Genomic DNA, 20,887 nt, shown 5'->3' with positions numbered 1-20,887 from the left:
AAGTTTGGTGTTCTTCTTGCTTCTTGTATATCAATTTTCAGCTCCTTCTTCACATTTGGGAAGTTCTCTTCAATTATCTCTTTGAATATTTTCTCTGTTCCTACTTCTCTCTCCTCTCCTTCTGGTATTCCTATAACTCATATATTTCCTTTCCTCATGGAGTCAGATAGTTCCCGAAGTCTTTCTTCATTCTTTTTCCTTCGTACTTCTCTTTCCTTTTCTGTTTTGGTTCTTTTTATTTCTGTGTCTTCAAGAGTACTTATTCGTTCTTCCATTTCATCAGTTCTGCTTTCATTGCTTTTCCCAGAATTCTTTAGTTCTTCCATTAATTCTTTGATCTCCTGCATTTCTTTTACTTCCCTCTTTAGGGACTCAATTTCATTCTTCTGATTGTTGATTATTTTTCCCTTATCATTGTTTTCCTTTATGACTTCTGTCAGTTTTTTAATCACGGCAATTTTAAATTCTCTTTCTGGAAGGCTCAGAAGTTTTTCCAAGTTACTGTCGTTGCAGTCTGGGGGCTGGTTTTTTTCGTGGTGTGCTTTTTCTCTGGAGAGGTTGCTAGTGCGTGGTTCTTCTCCTCCCTACTGTCTGTTTTCTAATTTGCAGTATGCGTTGGGACACTGTGTTGTTGGGACTGGCCGGCATCTTGGGTGGGCTTCTCTGCTCCCCTCTGGTTCCTCCAGGAGTCATCTGTCAGTTTCAAGCAGTCTTTACTGGAGAAAGGTCCCTGTTCTAAAATGCCGATGTGGGGACACACTCCCCTGTGCGCCTGGTCTGCCCCGGCAGTGGGTTCCTGCTCCCCCTCTGGGCTTGGACTGCAGGCCAGAGGGGGTCTGGCGTGGGCGAACTTCCCCCGCTCACCTCTGGCTCCTGAGGAAGCCTTCTGCAGGTAGTCTTTACTGAAGAAATGTCCCTATTCTATAATGGTGATGTGGGACACACTCCCTGCGTGTCCGGTCTCAGGCACACTCTTCTGCACGCTTGGTCTGCCCCGGCTGTGGGTGCTCGCTCTCCCTGTGGGCTCATACTACTTGTTCGGAAGGGGCCCGGTGTGGGCTAACTCCCTAGCTGGCCACTAGCTCCTTCAGGAGCCTGTGCTGGCTTCAAGTCGCTAGGTGGCGCCAGAGATCTCTCCTAGAGCCCTTGGGGAGCTGATTTTCCACCCCATGGGACAGGGAGCAGAGTGGGGATGGTAGGGTACACCTCAACGGCTTTGGGGTGCTGTGTCTGCCTTGTGCCCCACCGTCGTGCTGAACCCACGCCCCTAATATCGTGCCCCGGGTCTCAGTTCCAAAGCCCTCAGTTCCAGGACGCGGGCTGTAGCCCAGATCAGTGGCGCGGGAATGGCGCCTTTTGAATCCCGCTCCCCTGCCTGGGCACCTGGTTCCTGCTCACTCAGGGAGGGCCTCCCCGCATCTCCCCGCAAGCCTAGGTCGCAGGTGCGGGGACCTGGGCAGCTGCGATCCGATCCGAATCCGCGTTTGCTTTTCAACTGCACTGCTTTTCAGAGCGATCCGCGCCGCATTCCGCGCAATCCCGCTCCGCGTCTGCCTTTCCAGCGCGCCGCTTTCCGCGCAAGCTTACCGGGCGGCCCGGGGCTGTGTGCTGGTGCTGGTCTCCTCCTGGGCGGGGCTCTCTTCAATGGCGCCCGGAGCTCACCTCCGCTGCGGATCCTGCAGGGTTCGCCTCAGCTCCCGTTCACGGGGTGTGGTGGCTGCAATAGTTTCTTTCCACTCCCAGTCCCGCTTGCTGCGTAGTTCGTTCTTGTTGGCCGTTTTGGTTTGTTGTTTTCCTCCTCTCTGCCGGTCGGAGAGTGCCGCCTCTGTGGGCGGGGGAGGGGAGCAGGGTTCTGCGCTTCCTTCCCTTCTGGTCCTCTTTTATGGCCACTTTCTTCTTCGGGCAGTTTGCTGGCGTCACCCGTTTATCTTCCGTGTCCCAGTTCTCACTGGGACCTGCCGCTTTTCCTCCCTATTAACTTTTTTTAATGGGAGATCTTACTCGCAGCGTCTCCTCGCCGCCATGTTGCTCCGCCCCTCCCCAAAGTGCAAATTTTTTAAATGGCAACCAATTTGTGTACCAACTTTAGTCAAATGTTTTCACAAAAAGTTTATTTTCTACCCATGCAGAAGATAAAGAGATATTAATTCATGGCTGGATTGAGACAGAGAACTGAATTAATTTGGTTAGGGCCACAAAACTAGTTAGAATATCTGGTACTAGAACACACATCTCCTTCTAAAAGTTCTGTGCACTTTCTCATTTAAATATGGACTCATCCAGATGGAAACTGAAAAAAATTGTAAGTAGCCTATTAATAACAATCAAATATGAATGTGTGCAGAAAATAATTTAACAGTTACTGGGTTGTCGGAAAAGTCACGATGCATTTTGCTGCTTTATGTGTGTAGAGGAAAGTGGTCTACTGATTAAAAATGTCCTGGAAGCCTTATAAATCATTGCCATTTATGACAATACTTAATGCCTGTGGTGCAAGTTCAAAATTGATACATCTTTTCTAAAAGGATATTTGACAATATGTATCTCCAGCCTTAACAACATTCATGAACTTGGCCTAGTATTTTCATACCTAAGAATTAATTATAGGACTAACCAGAGAAAAATATAAAGTATGATAGGCTTAAAGGTCTAACTCATGTAATTTGGAAGAATTAAATCATTATTACTCAACAATAGTTAGACATATTTTGAATTGCCCATAAATACCATGCAACTGTTAAAATTCAAATACTTAAGGGATAGGAAATGCCCTTAATAAAAGGGAGGGTATAAAGCAATATAGTCAGTATAATTTAAATTTGATATAATACACACAAAATATGTGCTTGTAATTATGTGAGCCACATCAAAATGTTAATAATGGTTATCATTGGCAGGTAGGAATAAGGGCTTGAAATTTCTTATTTTTACTTCAATGTAATTTCCTGCACTGTCTATAAAAAATTTTTTATTTTAGGATTACAAAGTAATATGTAACAAATTTTTTAAATTTCTATTGAAATCTATTCCTATGACGTACCACTGTCTTCCAAAAGTCAAAATACAGGGAAATGAACTTGAGAGTTCTAATTTATGCTCTTTTTCTCAACTGAGGCTTTCATATTCTTTTCTTCCTATTATTGTGTTTCAGCTTGCTTTGATGAAGGGCAAAGTCAAGTTGTTCAGAATTTAGGATTTTTCCAACAGCTTCAATTATTGGGATTGCTCAGGACGAACATTGGCACACAAATCTGTAACTTTTCACAATGGAGAGAATATTTGTGAAATGAAAATGTCATCAATGCTTCTGCTCAGGAATGAGAGTTGGAAGACTCTGAAATATCCTATCCTCATTCCTTGGTTCAGAGTCTTATTATCTCATGTTTCATTCTCCTAAATTGTCCCCCTGCTTGTATCAAATTAGGAAACCTACCTTTATCCAATTTGAAAGAGGATCATTTTTGGATAATGGCACTACATGAAAAGATAGCCAAACTCCTTTCCATGCATCTGCATTAGGCTTTTTCATGTTTCAAATAATAGCAATAAACTAAGCCTTTGCCATAAAGTACCACTCCAAAACTTAATGGCTTAAACAATTATTTATTAGCTCACATGTCAGTGGGTTGACCATTTGGAATGAACCCAGCTGGGCATTTTTTTCTGCCTATCTCAGCCAGGCTCACTCAATCACCAGCTGACAGCTGATGACTTGGCTGGGGCTGGATGATCTCACATGGACACACTTACCTGTTGGAAAAGTTGGCAGGCTGTGGGCTGGGGTAGTTAGGACTTGTTTAGGCAGTCAGAATGAAAAAGTGAGAGTGAAATGAGCAAAGCCTCCTGAGACCTAGGCTGGAAAATCTCACAATATCTCTTCTAGCTTATAATAAGGTTAGTCTAAATTAAAGGGATGAGGCAATAATATCCACCTCTTGAAGGCACAGAATCCAGTAAATTTTTGACCATTTTTAATCTCCCATACCATACAGTGGGTCTTAATACATACATAAAACAAGGAACAAAGCCACATTCTTGGCTGCACAACCAGAAGCCATGCTGTGAGCCAACAGGGTGAATCCTCCCTTCGAGTCATCCCACCTTATTCCTGTGACTCTCATGCTTTGTCTACATTCACTCTTTTACTTTTTTGACACAGCCTAAGAAGGAAGTTCTGGTTTGGTTGGATAGTCTCAAACCGTACGGAGTGTTGCTATCAGACAGGGTACTCACACTAGATCACCTATAGGTGGTGCTATTATTTAAGATTACTGACTTTCCCAGGGAGAAGAGAAGCAGCAAGAACTCAGTGCAAAGAGAGCAAGTCAGAATCACCTGTTGACATGATCGTTCTCATTATTCAATCTGAATAATTCATGTCCATCTTTCTAGTATAGAGATCTGTAAGAATAACCTCCATTGTAAAACCTTCCCCAGCATCCATAGACAGAATTAGTGGCTTCCTCCCCCGTATCTTGTGTTATCCCAATTTTTGGAGTTGCTACATTTTATAGTAATGTAACAGACACGCTCCATAAAAAGGGAAGGTACCATGCTCTTTGGCCCATGTAACTATGGGTGGAGCTGAGTGGTGAGGTGAGGTTAAATAACAGTGAAGGAAGAAGGGCATGAAAGAGGCACTTGGAGAAGAAGTGTTCTTGCTTCTTGGTTTTGGACTTGCACCAGGGATGTGGGAGCCTTGGAGGAGACACGTGGAGAAGAGACATGTTGAGACATTTAGAAGAGAGACATAGCGAGACCCATGGGGAGGCAGACAGTGGCTGCCCTCATCCTGTGTTTGCTCCTTTTGTCCCAGATTTGCCTGGTCCCTTCTGCCCCTTTTCTGTGGCTCCCTGTCAAAAGATGCCTTGGATGTGTGGCAACCTTTTGGACCTCAGCGACCCCAATTTAGGCCAACCTGGTTTGTGCATTTACCATGAGGAGATGGGTAATTTTGGCTCTTTTAAGAAACTAATACTCCTTTTTCTCCTCCTTTGTCTATGTGTACATGGATGGCCAGATCAAGTATCAAGAGTATCAAGTTTGGAGGTCCCAGGGTACCCCTTGGTCGCGCACTGGGAACAGCAGGCAAGATTATAGACATTTCTAGAGGGCAAATGGAATCAGGTTGATATTTTCCTAGAAGGTTGCCTCACAAAGTGTTTAACTCTTAGGGCCTCCCTGCTGGCACAGGGGTTCAGATGCAACCTATGAAGCTGTCCGCAGCCACTGCAGCATGAGTTCGATCCCTGGCCAGGGAGTTACCCACATGGCGCAGCAGACCTCTCCTGACTCGCCTGTTGCTCCCCTCAGCAGTGTATTTCAGTCACTCTGCCTGTTCTGTTCCCCACTGTAGGGTAAAGAAAATATCAGGCTTTTCTGCCCTTCCGCCATCAGGATAGATGATGGATCCTTGTCCTGAATGCATGCCTGATGGCGGGCACCTGGAATAGGGTGTGGGCATAGGTGGATGGGATTCAGCTGAGTTAAGACTGTGCTTTTAAGGGCAGCGTCACGGGGACGCCAGCAGCAGCAGCAGCAGCAGCAGCAGCAGCAGCAGCAGCAGCAGCAGCAGCAGCAGAACCTGAAGGAGAAGCCGAAGCAGAAGCAGAGAACGCCAGAGAGCCCAGATAGAGTGAAGATTTGCTGGGGGCTGGGAGGTCTCCCAGCCCCCCAGCCAGCACCCTTGCCTGCCATATGCCTGGTGAACCCCAAATAAAAAACCTGCAAAACTACTGAGGACTCTGACTCCTCCTTTACCCGGTCTGCATGGGATCAGAAAACCTGCACTGTGCCCAGTCCTGCCTTTACACCCACTCTGTCTCTGATGAATCCTCTCACCCCCCCCCCCACACCTCTGGCCTGTACCCCAGTTCTTGTATGCATAAAATAAATAAATCTTTTTTTAAAAAGTGTTTAACTCTTAGGACCTTGGAGTATAGTTTTGACTAAGTCTGAGAGTTTTCATAATGCCAGAAAAGTCCTCTTAACACTGTGTAGGGTAAATGAATTAACCAGGCTTTTTATGCCTCCAGCCTCTGTGAATATCACCTGTGACTTTGATCATGTTGATGCAGAAGGTGCTTGGGAGCGTGGATGTGGGGCACTCGGCCTGATTGTGGACACCTGGAGTTTGGGTGTGGCCACGCGTGAGTGTGCACACCTGGGCCTACAGACAGGGCTATAAGGCAGCGTCACTCAGAAACAGAGGACGACTAAGAGATGACTAGCTGCAAGACTACAGAAGAGGTGAGACCACAAGACAGAGAGGGAGGGGGAAAGAGGGAGAGGGAGAAAGAGGAAGAGAGGAGAGAGAATGCCACAGACAGCACACCAGAGAGCCCAAAAAAGAAAACAAAAAGATTTGCAGGGGTCTGGGAGGACTGTCCTGCCTGCCCGCCCTGTGCTTGGTCGCACCTCCCCGCCCCATAGTTACTCAGATAAACAAGGAGACCATTAGACAGAGTTGGAACTGATGTCCTCGAGGTCTTCACAAGCAGGCCAAAATGTAAACCTGTAAACGCTTCAAGGTCACAAAATCAAAACCTAAGGACAACCAATCACTGACAATCTACTAGGCTTTAAGCTCTAGCCAATCAAGCATATCCCTTGTTTTGCTGCATCTTTTTCTCTATCAAAGTCTCTCCCTCAGCTCCTGTCAGTGGAATGCTCATAACTACTTCCAATTTGGCTGGCTGATAGCATCAATTCTTGCGCAATGAACTCTGTGAATTTTAATATGTTCAGTTTTTCTTTTAATAATGCCAGCAGAACCTCAGAAATTAACTGTTGCCTAAGGTCACACATATAAGGCCAAAGACAAAACCCAACAAGTTATATTTGAATGGTTTGCAAATGGGCTTAACTGAAAGATGACTTATTTAATAGTCTTTTAGTTCCTTTCTGCTACTATTGTCTGGCTAGCATACCTGAGTCTAAAATAATAAGCTATTTCCTTTTAGATCATATCAGAAACGAAATTCACTGACTTACAGATGACCCATTACAAACAACAAATTTCAGCTTTAATAAATAGCTTTTCTAGAGTCAGAAAATAAATTCTTAGCCTGTTCGTGTTGTAGGGAAGGGAAAAAAACTCCCTTCTGTCCTTCTAGGTTTATCACTACACTCAATAGTTTCTTGAACATGCCTGAGTAGACCAGATACAAGTTTTGTAGAAGAAACTGTTTATTAGCTTAGACAATGGAGACCAAAAATGTGATCCTCCACGGTCTTCCCTGGTCCCTGCCAGTTATCTGAGCATGCTCAGATGGGGTTCATGTGACCACATTTGTCACATATTCAGAAAATAGTGGCTCAAGTTTTTCCCGGGTAGAGATTTTAGTATTTTATAATGAGGTTTGTGTGAATTTGGGCTCATGAACTTAAGGACTGGGCATGCTCTGTTTTCATTACATGCTGGCAGACTGCTAAAACTGGTTAGGGGTGGTTGGAATCTGGTAATTGTGACAGACTGAAAAATTTGCTTATTTACACATTTTTGTCTTTGAGTAAATCAAGTGGGGTGGCTTAGAGGCTTTATCTTCCTTGAATAAACAAGGTGGGAACTAGAACTGCACTTATGGAGCTAACATAAATTGGTCAAATAGTACAGCTTTTAGTACAATCGAAATGCCCAGCTGTAAGGTAACTCCTCAGAGTCTTAATCCTTTGTTTCCCAGGATTCTGAAGCCCTAAAATTTTCTATTTTAGTCAATTGCTCCCCATTTTCTGAAATGCTGGTTAGACAATGTTTCTATGGCTGAGCTAAGAAAAAATTGACATGAGAGATTAACGAGGGAGAAAAAAACAAGTTTAATTGTGTGCATACTTAGGGGAACCCCACTAAGATATGAGACTCAAAAGGTGGCCAGATGATTGGGACCTATAGACCTTCCTGACCTAAGGAAAAGGACAGAGGGTCTAGGACTTCAAAATGGGGGAAGCTGAAAAAAGGAAATGAGTTACCCCGCCAAGCAATAGTTAGGTAAAAAGTCCTCTCTGGTTAAATAGCTCCCTTCCTGGCCAGACCCCCTTTTCATTGTATTTTTCCCAAGTGTAACTTCCACTCTATTTTCAGAGATTCTCCCTGTGTCTGTAGTTTCTGAAAATAATTGCTTATGCCAAAGTGGCATATTTCAGGGTGGCATATTCTGCTACCCATCAATAGTTTACTTCCTTTTATAGAGATGCAAGAAAGAAGTAACTAATTTTTCAAAATAGCAAAAATGGAACAAAATGAAGAACAGAATACATGTTCCTAAAATAAACCATTTCTTTTTTCTTTTAATGGAAACAACCATTTCAAAGTGCAACAAAATCAGAAGGCCTTCTCATTAACATGTTGTATGCATTTGTTGAGATTAAACATTCGAATCACTTCACTATATAATATTTATGTTTTAAAATTCAGTTGAAAAATAGCATGGAGTTGCAGGTCAGGATCTTGAGGAAGCACACTGTGAGCAGAGGTTCTGTTACCGGAATTTCAGGTTTTCAGGTCTAGTTCCTCAGCTAGGAATGGATCCCACACTGCCCGCTGCCTGGGCAGTGCTGAGTCCCAGCCACTATACTACCCCGGGTTGGTGTCTCGCAAAGCCCCAGCAGGAACATCACTGACGCTCAGGCAAGCAAGCAAAAAGAGGCAAATTTGTTTAGAAAAATAGATATAAGAAAAAAGTTTATTAAGGAGAAAAGGAACAGAAAGTGAAACTCCAAGGCCTGTTGAGGCAGGCCAGGAGGGGCAAGGAAGCTGCTATGGAGTCACGCCTCAGGGAATATGTACTTTTTTCCCCTTATTATTCTAAAACCCCCTTCAGTCTCTTCATGATTGGTTAGTGCTTGGGGGATCTCACTCAATCTGACTTACTGCTGTGCCTGGAATTTCCTTGCCTCACAGCCTCATCTAACAGTCCTTTTTTTATTGCCCTTGTCCAGGAATGCTCTGCTGCCCCTATCTCTAGATCTTCCCTTATTGCTTCAAGGCTTTTTCCTATGCTCTTCTGACCCTAAAGTTATGCTCGCCCTATGGCTCAGTTAGCATGCAGACTATTTTTTTTTCTTTTTTTTTTAATTTAAATTTTATTTTTATATTCCCCTTACAATTACAACCCCCTGGTCTCACTCATAGCAGGAATCTAGAAAACTTAAATAAGGGACCAGGAAAATGAATAACTATAAGAAAGTGAAAATCAAAATCAACAAAAAACTATGAACCAGAGACACTTTTAGGGGGGCGGGGGCGGGAGGGGAGGGATTGGGGTCAGAATGGGGGGCTGCAATTGTATGGGGAATATAACAATAAAATTTATAAAAAAAATAAAAAAATTAAAAAAAAATTAAAAAAAAAAAATATACTAGAAACCGAGTCTTACAAAACTGATTCTGTAGATATCCTTGATTCTGATGTTTCACACTGCCTTTAGATTTTATTGTTGCTACTTTCATAGACATTTTCCAATTTTGTGTAATTTTTGTTTTATAAAGAAAAATAAGGCAAAAAAAAAAAACAAAAAAACAATTACAACCCCCTTATTTTGACCCCAATCCCTCCTTTCCCCGCCCCCCCCCACCCCCCACAGAGTGTCTCTGGTGCATAGTTGTTTGTTGATTTTGATATTTTCTTTCTTATAGTTATTCTTTATCCTGGTCCCTATTTAAGTTTTCTAGATTCCTGCTATGAGTGAGACCATCCGGTATTTTTCTTTTTCTTTCTGACTTATTTCGCTTAGCATGATCCCTTCCAGCTCCATCCATGTTGCTGAGCATGCAGACTATTTATGACAAAGTGCCCTTGAGATCAACATCTGTGGCAGGGAGGAGAAGAAAGCAAGAATGGGTAGAGCAGTAAATCAAGATGCAAAGACAGCCCAAGAAAACCTTGGCTGGTCCCGTAGAGACTTTTATGGATTTGAAATGGCCCTTCAGAATTGTCCTGAGCTGTTCAGACCTTCACACTCTTGCCTCAAGTAGTGGAAGTATAAGCTGTTACAGTCATTCTAGAGAACAACTTAGCAGTATTTAGTGAAACTGAGTAAGCATGTGACCTGTGACTTGCTACTATTACTAATGTGTGCTTTAGAGCATCTCTTGCATAGGTTTATAAGGAGAAATGATGTAGCACAAAGTAGGAATCGATGTGTTATCCATCCTCAAGGGCTGGATAGACAGAATGGGTTGGATACATACATCAGCCCTAGTCAGTGGTCAGAAACAATGAACTAGATGATGATGGTGATAGCAATAACAGTAAATCATTAATGATATTAAAGCAGGTAATGATAATCATACTACAATGACATCATACTAGCAAACATTTGTTGAACACTTACTGTTATCTGGTTCTTTGTTTATCTGCATTATCTTTATTTCAACCCCCTGCGTTTCTCCATTTTGGCATCCTAAATATGAAAGCTGAAATATGGAGAAATGAAGTAATTTGCACAAGATCACAGAGCTAAAATGTGGAAGAGCCAGCTACTCAATATAGTAATTCTAGTTTTGAGAGGTCATGTTTTTAAGCACTACCCCAAGCATGAATCTTTGAGACAAAATGTTGAATGGGAAGGGGGCCTCCCTGGCGGTGCAAGGGACGCAACCTATGAAGCTATCCACAGCCTCTGCAGCACAAGTTTGATCCCTGGCCGGCCAGGGAGCTACCCACATGGCACATCAGACCTCTCCTTTCTCACTCGCTGCACCCCTCAGCAGTGTACTTCAGTCAGTCTGCCTGTTCTGTGTTCCCCACTCTGGTGCATCCTCTCACCCCCCCACACACACACTTCTGGCCTGTACTCCAGCTCTAGTGTGCATAAATAAATAAATCTTCATTAAAAAAAAATGTTGAGTGGGAATAAAATAGGAAATAGAACAAGACCTAGCACCTAATGCTTATTATACAAATATAAAGCACACTGAATTATAAATTACCATCATATAACTTTGGACACATTAGAGTAACAGCTGTAAGCCCCCTACCTTCTCCCCACCACCAGAATTTTACTGGCTTATTTGTTTTTTAATTTCAAATAATGCGTCAGAATTTATGATGATCTAAGTTACAAAATCTCTAAGCCTCAAATATGCAGTCTCTGACCTCCATACACCCATTGCACCAACAAGATTCATATCCCTTGAATATAATTAGAAACTTAAGCACAATCCCCCAGTTGATAGAGGAATAAGGCTAGAATCCTTGCAGTCTTTGCCCTTAACCACTAAATGAAGAAAAGCCGGTAGTTGGGAGATCATATCCACTAAGTGACTCTGGATTAGACAAACAACATTATAGTCACACTTTTCTCCCCACTATCTAACATTCTCTGGTAGTGCATAAGACTTGTTTATAAGTGACACAAATAAGTGTGGATTATTATTTATTCAATAGGCTAACTCACTTTCAAAACGTAAACCAGAGTAAGTTACTCTTTGGTTGGGGAAATTATTATTGATCTGGCAGTCACTAGCTGTCCTCACACTACAGAAACCATGTGCAAATATCTGAGAAGCACCTGTTGCTGGGGGAAGCCACGTTAAGGAGGTACGCCTGGAGGAGGGTCCCAGAGACCTGCGGACCCATAGTTGGGGGAACCTGCTTCCCTGGGAGGGGAACGGGAGTGGGGACGGACCCGTCCGGACCCGCCACCCTCGCGGGAGCCAGCGGCGTGGGAGGCTGTGGGGGCGTCGGCCACAACAGGGGCGCCCCACACTGTTGTGAGCAGTTCCAGGTTCCCACTTTCCCCCTGAATATTCTTTACTTCACACCTCATCGGTTTTCTGGGTCATAACAAGGTTTTGACCCAGCCACGCCCCGCCTGCCTGCGGTGCTCCCGCTGAGGTAAGCCCTAAGGACCTCAAGATGTAGGTGAAGGGAGCCAGGACCCCACGCCTTCGGCTGAGAGGAAAATTTATGGTGGGAGGTGAGGAGGGAAGAAATTGGGGTAGCCCGAGCCTGTCCTTGGGACCCGCGAAAACGGGCCAAGGAGCACCCTGCTCGGTTGGGGAGAGAGGCCCGCATGAAAGGGGGCAGGAGGAAGGCAAGGAAGGAACTGGGGGGCCTCTCTGGGGGCGCAAGGGTTAAGACACAACCTATGAAGCTGTCCACAGCCACTGCAGCACGAGTTCGATCCCCGGCCAGGGGGATACCCAAACGGCACAGCAGACCTCTCCTGACTGCCTGCTGCTCCCCTCAGCAGTGTATTTCAGTCAGTCTGTCTGTTCTGTTTCCCACTCTGTCTCTGGTGAATCCTCTCACCCCCACATGTCTGGCCTGTACCTCAGTTTTGTATGCATAAATAAATAAATTTAAAGAATAATAATAAATAAATTTAAAGAAAAGAAAGGACTGGGGTTGTTACCCACTTATGGAGATGATTGAAGCTGGGTCTTGAAGGTCACAAATCAGTATGTTTCTAATTAAGGAAACTGACGAGCACTGAAATCACCAACTGGTCATCTAGTTTCTCCTGGTTAATGGGACCATCCCCATGGAAGAGCTCAGACCAGGAAACTGCAAGGAGGGGCCATGAAGAGAGCTAGAAATGAATTGAATGGTTAAGCCAGTAAGACCAAAGGGATAGCATGCAGTGATAGTGCATGTTATTTTAGTAACATGCAATTTAGTAATATTTTTAGTTATATTGCATGCACTGCAATATTAGTGAAGGTTTTATAAGGAAAAACACCCTTGAGGGTTGAGGCTTCAACATATAAATTGGGGGGAACATGATTTCGTCCATAGCAATAAGTATACTATGAGAAAATTCAGCAAAAAAAATTTGTGGCATGCTAATTAAATATTTTTAAAATTGAAACTGATAATATCTGTACTTAAGAGTCATGCATTAGATTTAATAATATATCATCCATACTGATATTAAGAAGATGATTATTGAACAATGACATAGGTTTTTATATAAAAGGGACAAATAATTTCTACATATGCACATATCTTTACCCCATTTTTCAGCTTGTTTAGAGAAAACCTTGTAGAGTGGGGGTGAAACCTTGTAGAGTGGTGAAGCCTTAATGTATGTGACTCTTGTTAATAATAGATATAACAAAATTTTCTGCGTGCAATAAAACTAAGTGGGTACTCAATAATTGACTACAGAAATTTTAGTGTTTGAATTGTCATTGTGCTTTAAGTCTTATTAATTAAAGTATTTATTTAACACTATCTTCTCTTTAGAAGGCATGGATCAAAGCGACAAAGGATGTATGAAAAAGATTAGTAGTGTGAATCTTGACAAACTTATAAGTGACTTTTCTCAGCTAGAAGAGGTATGTAAAGATATCAAATAGTCATAGTACATAGGAAAAGTAGAACAGATTTCACTAAGCCCTTTCTCATTTTTATGTTTGGTTTTTGAATATACTAACACAACAAAGTGTTCTGGGGCAAGGGATTAAATAATTGAAATGCTTTTGTTAAAGTTAATGGGAAAATACATACTTAAATGTGCAGGCTAGCTATAAATTCAGGAATGGTCTAGAAAGAACTGAAATAAACTCAATTCTCAATCCTTCACCATCTAGCTAACTTTATTTATTTATTTTTTTAAGTCTTTCCTATTCTCTCTTCTTCTGTCTGTTCCTTTTCCTTCTCTTTTGTCTATAAGCAGGCCCACTTAAAGTGCCCCTCCCAACTCAACAAATTTCATAATAGATGTAGGGGCAGGAAGGGCACTGAGCAGGTTCTATGATCCAAGCAGACTGCGGTAAAGGAGTGTCCTGAAGCCCTTGGTGGCTTTCTCAGGGTTTTATTGAGCTTTTACATGTAATGCAACAACCAGGTACACAGCAGGCAAGTCTTCACTCTGGGCTTCTTTCTCCCCTTCTCTCCTGCCGGTTCTGCTTCTCTTGGCAGCTATGGCAATACTGCTGCCATGGCCCACAGAAGTAAACAGCATAACTTACAACAATTTAACAACTGCAGGTACCCCATCAGACAGGGCAATTCTAATGGTGGGAGGGCAAAAAAGTCCCAAAACCATTTACCCTACAATAGACCAAATTCTCCCCTCTCCTGGGAAGAGTAGGAGGAAATATTGAGAAAACGTAGATGAATAAATTAAAGATTTGGAGAGTGCATTTATGAAGCAAGAGTTCGGGGGAATAATGTGTATTTATTGCCATTAAAATAATCTATTATAATTAAAACAATCTATTAATTATTACCTAATAAATATAATTAAAATAATCTAATTAAGATCATCTATTTTCTCTCATTTTTCTCTATCCTTCTTTTCCTCTGCATAATGAAATATTGTCATATAAAGGAATTTCCATGATAGTGTGTATTTTGAATTAACATTATGAACTGTTTTTAAACAATTAACTTGGACTTTCCTAACCAGTTTTATTTGCCTTAATAAGAGATAATTGGTGGGAGTGCAAACTGGTCCAACCACTATGGAGAGCTGTGTGGAGATTTCTGGACCTACTAAACATAGAGCTTCCATATGATCCAGCAATTCCACTCCTAGGTATTTATCCAAAGGACACAGAAACATCAATTCCAAAGAGCACCTGCACTCCTATGTTTATAGCAGCACTGTTTACAATAGCTAAGCTTTGGAAACAACCCAAATGCCCAAAAATAGATGACTGGATCAAGAAGATGTGGTACATATATACCATGGAATATTACTCAGCATTCAAAAAAGATAAACACATGCAATTTGCAGCAACATGGATGGCACTGGAAGGGATCATGCTCAGCGAAATAAGCCAAAAAGAAAAAGAAAAATACCGGATGGTCTCACTCATAGCAGGAATCTAGAAAACTTAAATAAGGGACCAGGAAAATGAATATAAGAAAGTGAAAATCAAAATCAACAAAAAACTATGAACCAGAGACACTTTTTGGGGGGTGGGGGGCGTTAGGGGAAGGATTGGGGTCAGAATGGGGCGTTTGCAATTGTATGGGGGAATATAAAAATAAAATTTAAGATTTAAAAAAAAAAAAATAAGAGATAAGAATTGTACAAAGAATTGGAGATTTACTTGAAAATATCATATTCTTAAACATTTAAATAAGAAATTGTTTATTTTTGATGAGATAGTGGTATTGTAATCATATTTTAAGTGTCTTAACTTTAGAGATAATATAGATGGTCATATTTATTGATGAAATAAAATGTCAGGGAGTTGCTTTGAGGTAAATTCAGAAGTGGCGAGAATAAGAAAGTGGATAGAGGTATAGATAATGCAAGGCTGGTTTTGAATTGATGATTTTTGAAACTGTTTGAAAGGTACGTGGTGGCTACTATACCAGTCACAAAGTTACAAAAGAATGTGTTCAAGAATGTTTATTCATTTTCTATAATAGCATAAAAAAGTGGAAACAACACAAATTCTCCTCACTAGGGGACTATTTAAATAAATTACAATATATACATACATGGCATTAAATGCAATATCTGCTTATATGACAGCATCTCCAGGAGAGTAGTAGTAAGTAGAACATCCAAGGTGCAGGACAGAGCATAATGTGATCCTTTTCTACAATAGTATAGTCATAAAATAGGTGGAGAACATGTGTAAGAAATTGTTAACCATAGGACTGAAGGTTGAAAAGTTGGAAAGAAGGAGGGTCAAGTTAGGTCATATTTTTACTTTTCATTTACAACTATTAATCAGTCTTTTTTACCTTTTTTTTTTTTTTACCATGTTGCTTTTAAAATTTAAAATAAATTAGGAAGTTGACTGATTTTAAAAATATATGTGAGACTCAATTATGAAAAATTAAATGATTTATATTTTCATTAGTGCTCATGTTCTTAGTAAAAACATCAAAATGGTAGCATTGACTTGGTAATAATATGTATTCTGTTTGTTCCACAGAAAATCATGGAAACCAGTGGAAAGTACAAAATACTGGATATTGAGTTGGAAAAGGCTAACTGCTTATTAAAAGTAATGCAAACAAAGGGGGTCTCAATTAAAGAAGGTTAGTTCTTTCCTACCTGAAGAAATGCTAATTCTAAAAGTGTTTTTTTGGTATCATACATTCATAAAATATTTTAAATTCACATAGAATTTTCCAGACTTCCATTTCATTGCATCCTTACTACAGCCATGGAAGACAGGCAGTACTCATATTAGTAATGAAGAAACATAGAATGGAAGAAGTTAGCCACTCAGCTAAGAAATGGTAATTCCAAGACTCAATCCAGGCTTTTAAGACTGTGAAAAATAAATATATACAGTTAAATCCCTAGCTCACAATGGCACAAAAGGAATTTAACATGGTTCAAAATTTTTAGTGTTAAAAATAAGCTCTACTAGTCCTAAGGTCTCTCCTCATTTCTCAGACACCCACATCATATGCACCGCTCTGCTGCCAGGAGCCTGACAACGAAACTCTCTTGTCCCACAGGCCCACCTCTGTCTAAGGAAGTCACAGCACTGCCTTCTGTGGCAGTTTCATCCATGATGGTGGTTCCTCTAAACCTGAATGGAGAAATGCCTGATGTCCAGGAAATTCCACAGTTAGGGGTTTTGTCCTATCCACGTCAACTGCTGCTCTTCCAGAACCAGGCTCCCTGCTAGTAAAGTACTGGTGTTAGAGGGAGAGAAAGCCATGTACATGTATTTCCTGGCTATTACCAACTGAGAGGGCATGTAATCAGAATACCCCAGTAGCAATGAGCACACCTAACACCCAGATCTTGGTTTATGATAAAAGGAACAGGAATAATGGGGGTATATCAGAAGCATACAGGAGTCAACTGAAAGCGTTCTCAATAGCTGGAACAGCTTGAGCCAACAAAATAAATAGTATTGGATTTATAACTCATAGTATAGAATAAACATGGATAAATCCATACTGATAAAAATAAATGTTTGAATAAATAAATGGAGAAGAGACAAAGCTCCTTTGCAGAAGGATTTCAAAATAACATACATGTATGTCATTTGTCCTCAGGTAGTAAATCATAACACCCCACTCATTAGATATGGGTTATGTAGTGACTTTCTTCACTATAGTAGATCATACATTATGGAAAAAGGGTGGTAGAGAGGAACTACATAGGGGAGAAACCTGACATGTTACCTAAGGTAAATGATCAAGGTCAACTTGATGTCGTGTTGATAGTATGCAGCCTTAATATGATGTGATGAAAATAGTATTTTACTTCTGTAGTCTTTCTGCCAAAAAAAACATAACCCTCTCTATTCATGAGATGAGGATCAGATAAAATCCCTATAGAGGAATATTCCACAAAATACCTGATCAGTCACCACAAAACTTTCGCGGTCAGTCAACAAACAAAAAATTTTGAGTAACTGTGTCAGCCAGGAGGAGCCTAAGTAGACATGCCAGTTAAATGTGATCTGTTGTGGGTTGAGTCCTATAACAGAAAAAAAAAAAAAGACATAAGACAAATCCCAAGAAAATCTGAATAAAGCACAGATTGTTAGGCCTACCCGGTAGTGTAGTGGGTTGAGCACCGTGCTGTGGAGCTGTCCGCAGCCTCTGCAGTGCAGGTTCCATACCTGGCCGGCCAGGGAGAAACCTACATGGCCATAGATGTCTCCTGCCCCCCAGCTGCTCCCCGCTCTGACTCTGGTGAATTCTCTCACCCTCCCACGCCTCTGACCTGTTCTTGTATAAATAAATAAAAATATTTTAAAAAAATACTTAAAAAAAAAAAGTATAAGTTTTAGTTAATAATAATAATAATGCATCAGCATTAATTCATTAACTGTAACAAATATACCATACTAATGTAAGAAGTTAATTATAGGGGAAGCAGGTTGTAATATCTTCTCAACTTTTTTGGACATAAAACTGTTCTGGAAAACAAATTTAGCTAAAAGTCAAAAGATAGAGCCACAAAAATTCTAGAAGAGAATATAGGGCTTTTTTTTTTTTTTTTTTAGAATGAAGAAAGCCTTCCCAAGTATGACATTATCCATCATTTGAGATCTGATTAAATTAATTTTGGTATATTTATTTAATGATATAATATGTACTTGATAAAAATAGAATGAAGTCACTTGATATGATATTGAATAATTTCCAAGGTGCCAATATGTAAAAGCAACAATGTACAGTGTGCTGTAATTTTTATAAACACTGTATGTACTCATGCCCTCTCCCATATATATTTATATACCTTTGGAAAGATACACAGCATTCTGTAACAGTGACTTGCTTTGGGAAGAACGAAACTAGGTAGTTTTAGAACAGAGATTAGAGAGACACTTTTCTATATTTGTATTTCGTGTATATTTACAATTTGAAAAAAGTACATTTAAGAAAAATTCAGTTCTACTTATTCTAAATCTAATAGACTTTGCTAGATAATTCAGGGCAGAAGTAGAAGTTCAAGTGAGAATGGCAGCTTACAGAGTCAAGTGTGTACTAGTTCACTTAGAGAGGAACAAACCACATATATGATTGGATTTGTTTAGTGATGAGATTGAGATTCTAATATTTTATTTCCTACCTTTGATACCAGAAAAAGAATTTCTTTGCCAGTTCAAGATGGTAATTATATTAGCATTGAGGGCCAAGCACTGTAAAAAAATATTTTTCATACACAATTGTATTTAATATTTCAAATTGCTTTATGAAACAGATTTAATACCAAATTGCTAGTTAAAGGTAGAGCCTAAATCTGAGCTTAAAATAAGTGTAGATTTACTAAATTAATGTGGTGGCTTGACATTCTGAGCTCTAGTTTTTAGGGAGAATTGGGTTGTATAATGTTCTTCAAATTACATTATAAGCAGAAATGATAATGATGGTAAAGATTTGCAAAAAAAATTAAATCATTCTAAAATAGTTAATGGTATTCTACCTTAAGAATTCCTTATGAGCCAGTTTCCTTTGTTAAAAACAAATGTGTTGAGAGGGCCACCTTGTGTTCACATTTTGAAAATATGTATTTTTAATTTTAATTTACTGTTTACTGTTATACCTTCAGCTACCATATTTTATTAATTGCTGGATTCATGGCTCAAAGTCACAAAAACAAGCGATATCAGAGTCTGTTCCTACTGAATTTTTTAATTGTGGCAGCTAACATAGTAGAGAAGTAGGTTATCAGCTGATGTCTACCAAATGTAATTTAACTCTCACCCTACTACTGGGAAATAACAAGAGAGGAAAAATGGAGGTTGTCGGAAACTATCTCAGTGGAATGTAGAATGGCAAACATGGTGTGGGGAAGAGTGAAAAACCACAGTCATAGAAACAGCTTCAGGGCCTCCCTTGGTGGAGCAGCAGTTGAGCACTGGGCTGTGAAGCTGCCCACAGCACCTCCATCTAAACGGTGAAGCTTAGCATCCTGTCCTCACAATGCTGGTTCTTTCATTCCTTCAATAAATAAAAAAGCAAACAAAATTTTGAACACTTTTGAAATAGTCACCATGTTAGATGCAAGATGTATCCAAATAAGTCAGTAATGATCTTTACCTGGAAGAGTTCACTATCTAGTGGGAGAAAACACAAGTAACTAAAATGCAATGTGATAAAGGAGGAAAGCGATACATACAAATTGTTGAGGGACATGGGAGACTAAAAACTACACCTATGTTAAATATTTTGAGTGAATTTTTAGGTCTGTTTTCTCATTAGATTGTTAATAGTCTATTATGTGAGCTAGGGTGGGTATTACTCATATTTTTATTTTGCAAATGAAGAGTTTGAAGTTCAAATAAGTTAAGTTGCTCACCCAGAGGAAGATAGCTAGAAAGCAAATCCAGTTCCTCTGACTCCAAGTTTTATGGTTTTATCAACATTTGCTACAATTCCTGAGGAAGTATTAGATAGCAGATCAAGAGCACAGGATTTGAAATGAGAAAAACTATGTCTAAATTGAGATTTTCCATTTACTAGCTGTGGAATTTTGGCAAGTAACCAGATCTCTACTATGACTTCTTTTGTAAATCAGGATCGTGATACTAACTTCTCGGTACATTTTGAATACCAAATTGGGGTAGTGTTTACAATATATTTAGTTTAATGCCTGGCAGAATGATCACTGAATAAATGGTACTGTTATACCTAGACAATTTTTTTATTACCAGCTGCAAATGAGGTATTTAATATTTAACCATTAGTACAGATGTCAGAGTGGAAGCTAGTCACTACGTCATACTGGTGCACACTGACTAAATATTGGGCATGGACCTCAAAAACTGAAAGATAGATAATAAAGCTCAATATTCATTAGCTGTTAAGTGAAGAACATAAAGGTTGAGTGGCCCTTAAACTTCAAAGTTATCTTTCTTTTTAAAAATATTATTATTCTCTACAAAGTTTTCATTGCCATCTATTTAGCTAGTAAAATTGTAAAATTAGTGTACCCTATGTTTCCTAACCTTATAGCAAAAATGCAATGATAATAACTGTCACAAAGAATCTCTAGTTCTGTTCTTGCCCTCTTTCCAGGACTTGCAAATCAAATTACTCTGAAGTTCTCCTTTGTGTTAGTAAAGTAGTTAAAATCATAGACTTTAGTTTTGAACTACTGGGATTCAAGTTCCAGCTCTGCAACTTACTAGTTATAAATGTACCCTTGGGGCAGTCACTCAACTTATGTATATCAATTTCCTCATAGTTAAAATGTAGCAAATTCTTTTTTTTTTTTTTTTTTTTAAGATTATGTGTTTATACAAGCACTAGGTACAGTCAGAAGCGCGGGAGGGTGAGAGAATTCACCAGAGCCAGAGCGGGGAGCAGAGCAGGCAGAAGGACCGAAGTACATTGCTGAGGGGAGCAGAGGGCTGCAGGAGAGGACGGGGAGCAACCAGAGATTGAACCCCGGCCACAGAGGCTACGGGCGGCTTCGTAACCCAGCGCTCAACCACTGCGCCACCGGGGAGGCCCAAAATGTAGCAAATTCTAAGATCTACTTCCTAAGGCTAAAAG

General features: G+C 40.4%; 1 protein-coding gene across 2 annotated transcripts in view; it reads left to right on the top strand.

The window, feature by feature from the left end:
• The first annotated feature begins 11,641 nt into the window (after nucleotides 1-11,641).
• Nucleotides 11,642-20,887, top strand: part of CCDC152 (coiled-coil domain containing 152) — a 27,346-nt gene continuing 18,100 nt past the window's right edge. The window contains exons 1-3 of one of the 2 annotated variants that reach the window (XM_037530142.2): nucleotides 11,642-11,836; nucleotides 13,193-13,281; nucleotides 15,847-15,952. In XM_037530142.2, the coding sequence (XP_037386039.1) occupies nucleotides 13,195-13,281; nucleotides 15,847-15,952 (193 nt within the window). In that variant the 5' untranslated portion in view covers nucleotides 11,642-11,836; nucleotides 13,193-13,194. Of the gene's footprint in view, nucleotides 11,837-13,189; nucleotides 13,282-15,846; nucleotides 15,953-20,887 lie in introns of both variants that reach the window. The other variant, XM_037530141.2, reaches the window with a different exon arrangement.

The sequence above is a fragment of the Talpa occidentalis genome, unplaced genomic scaffold (assembly GCF_014898055.3).
Source record: "Talpa occidentalis isolate TD23 unplaced genomic scaffold, MPIMG_talOcc4v2.1 talOcc4.6, whole genome shotgun sequence".
NCBI lineage: Eukaryota > Metazoa > Chordata > Mammalia > Eulipotyphla > Talpidae > Talpa > Talpa occidentalis.
The sequence above is the reverse complement of the archived record's forward strand: the minus strand, read 5'-3'. Positions and strand labels throughout refer to the sequence as shown.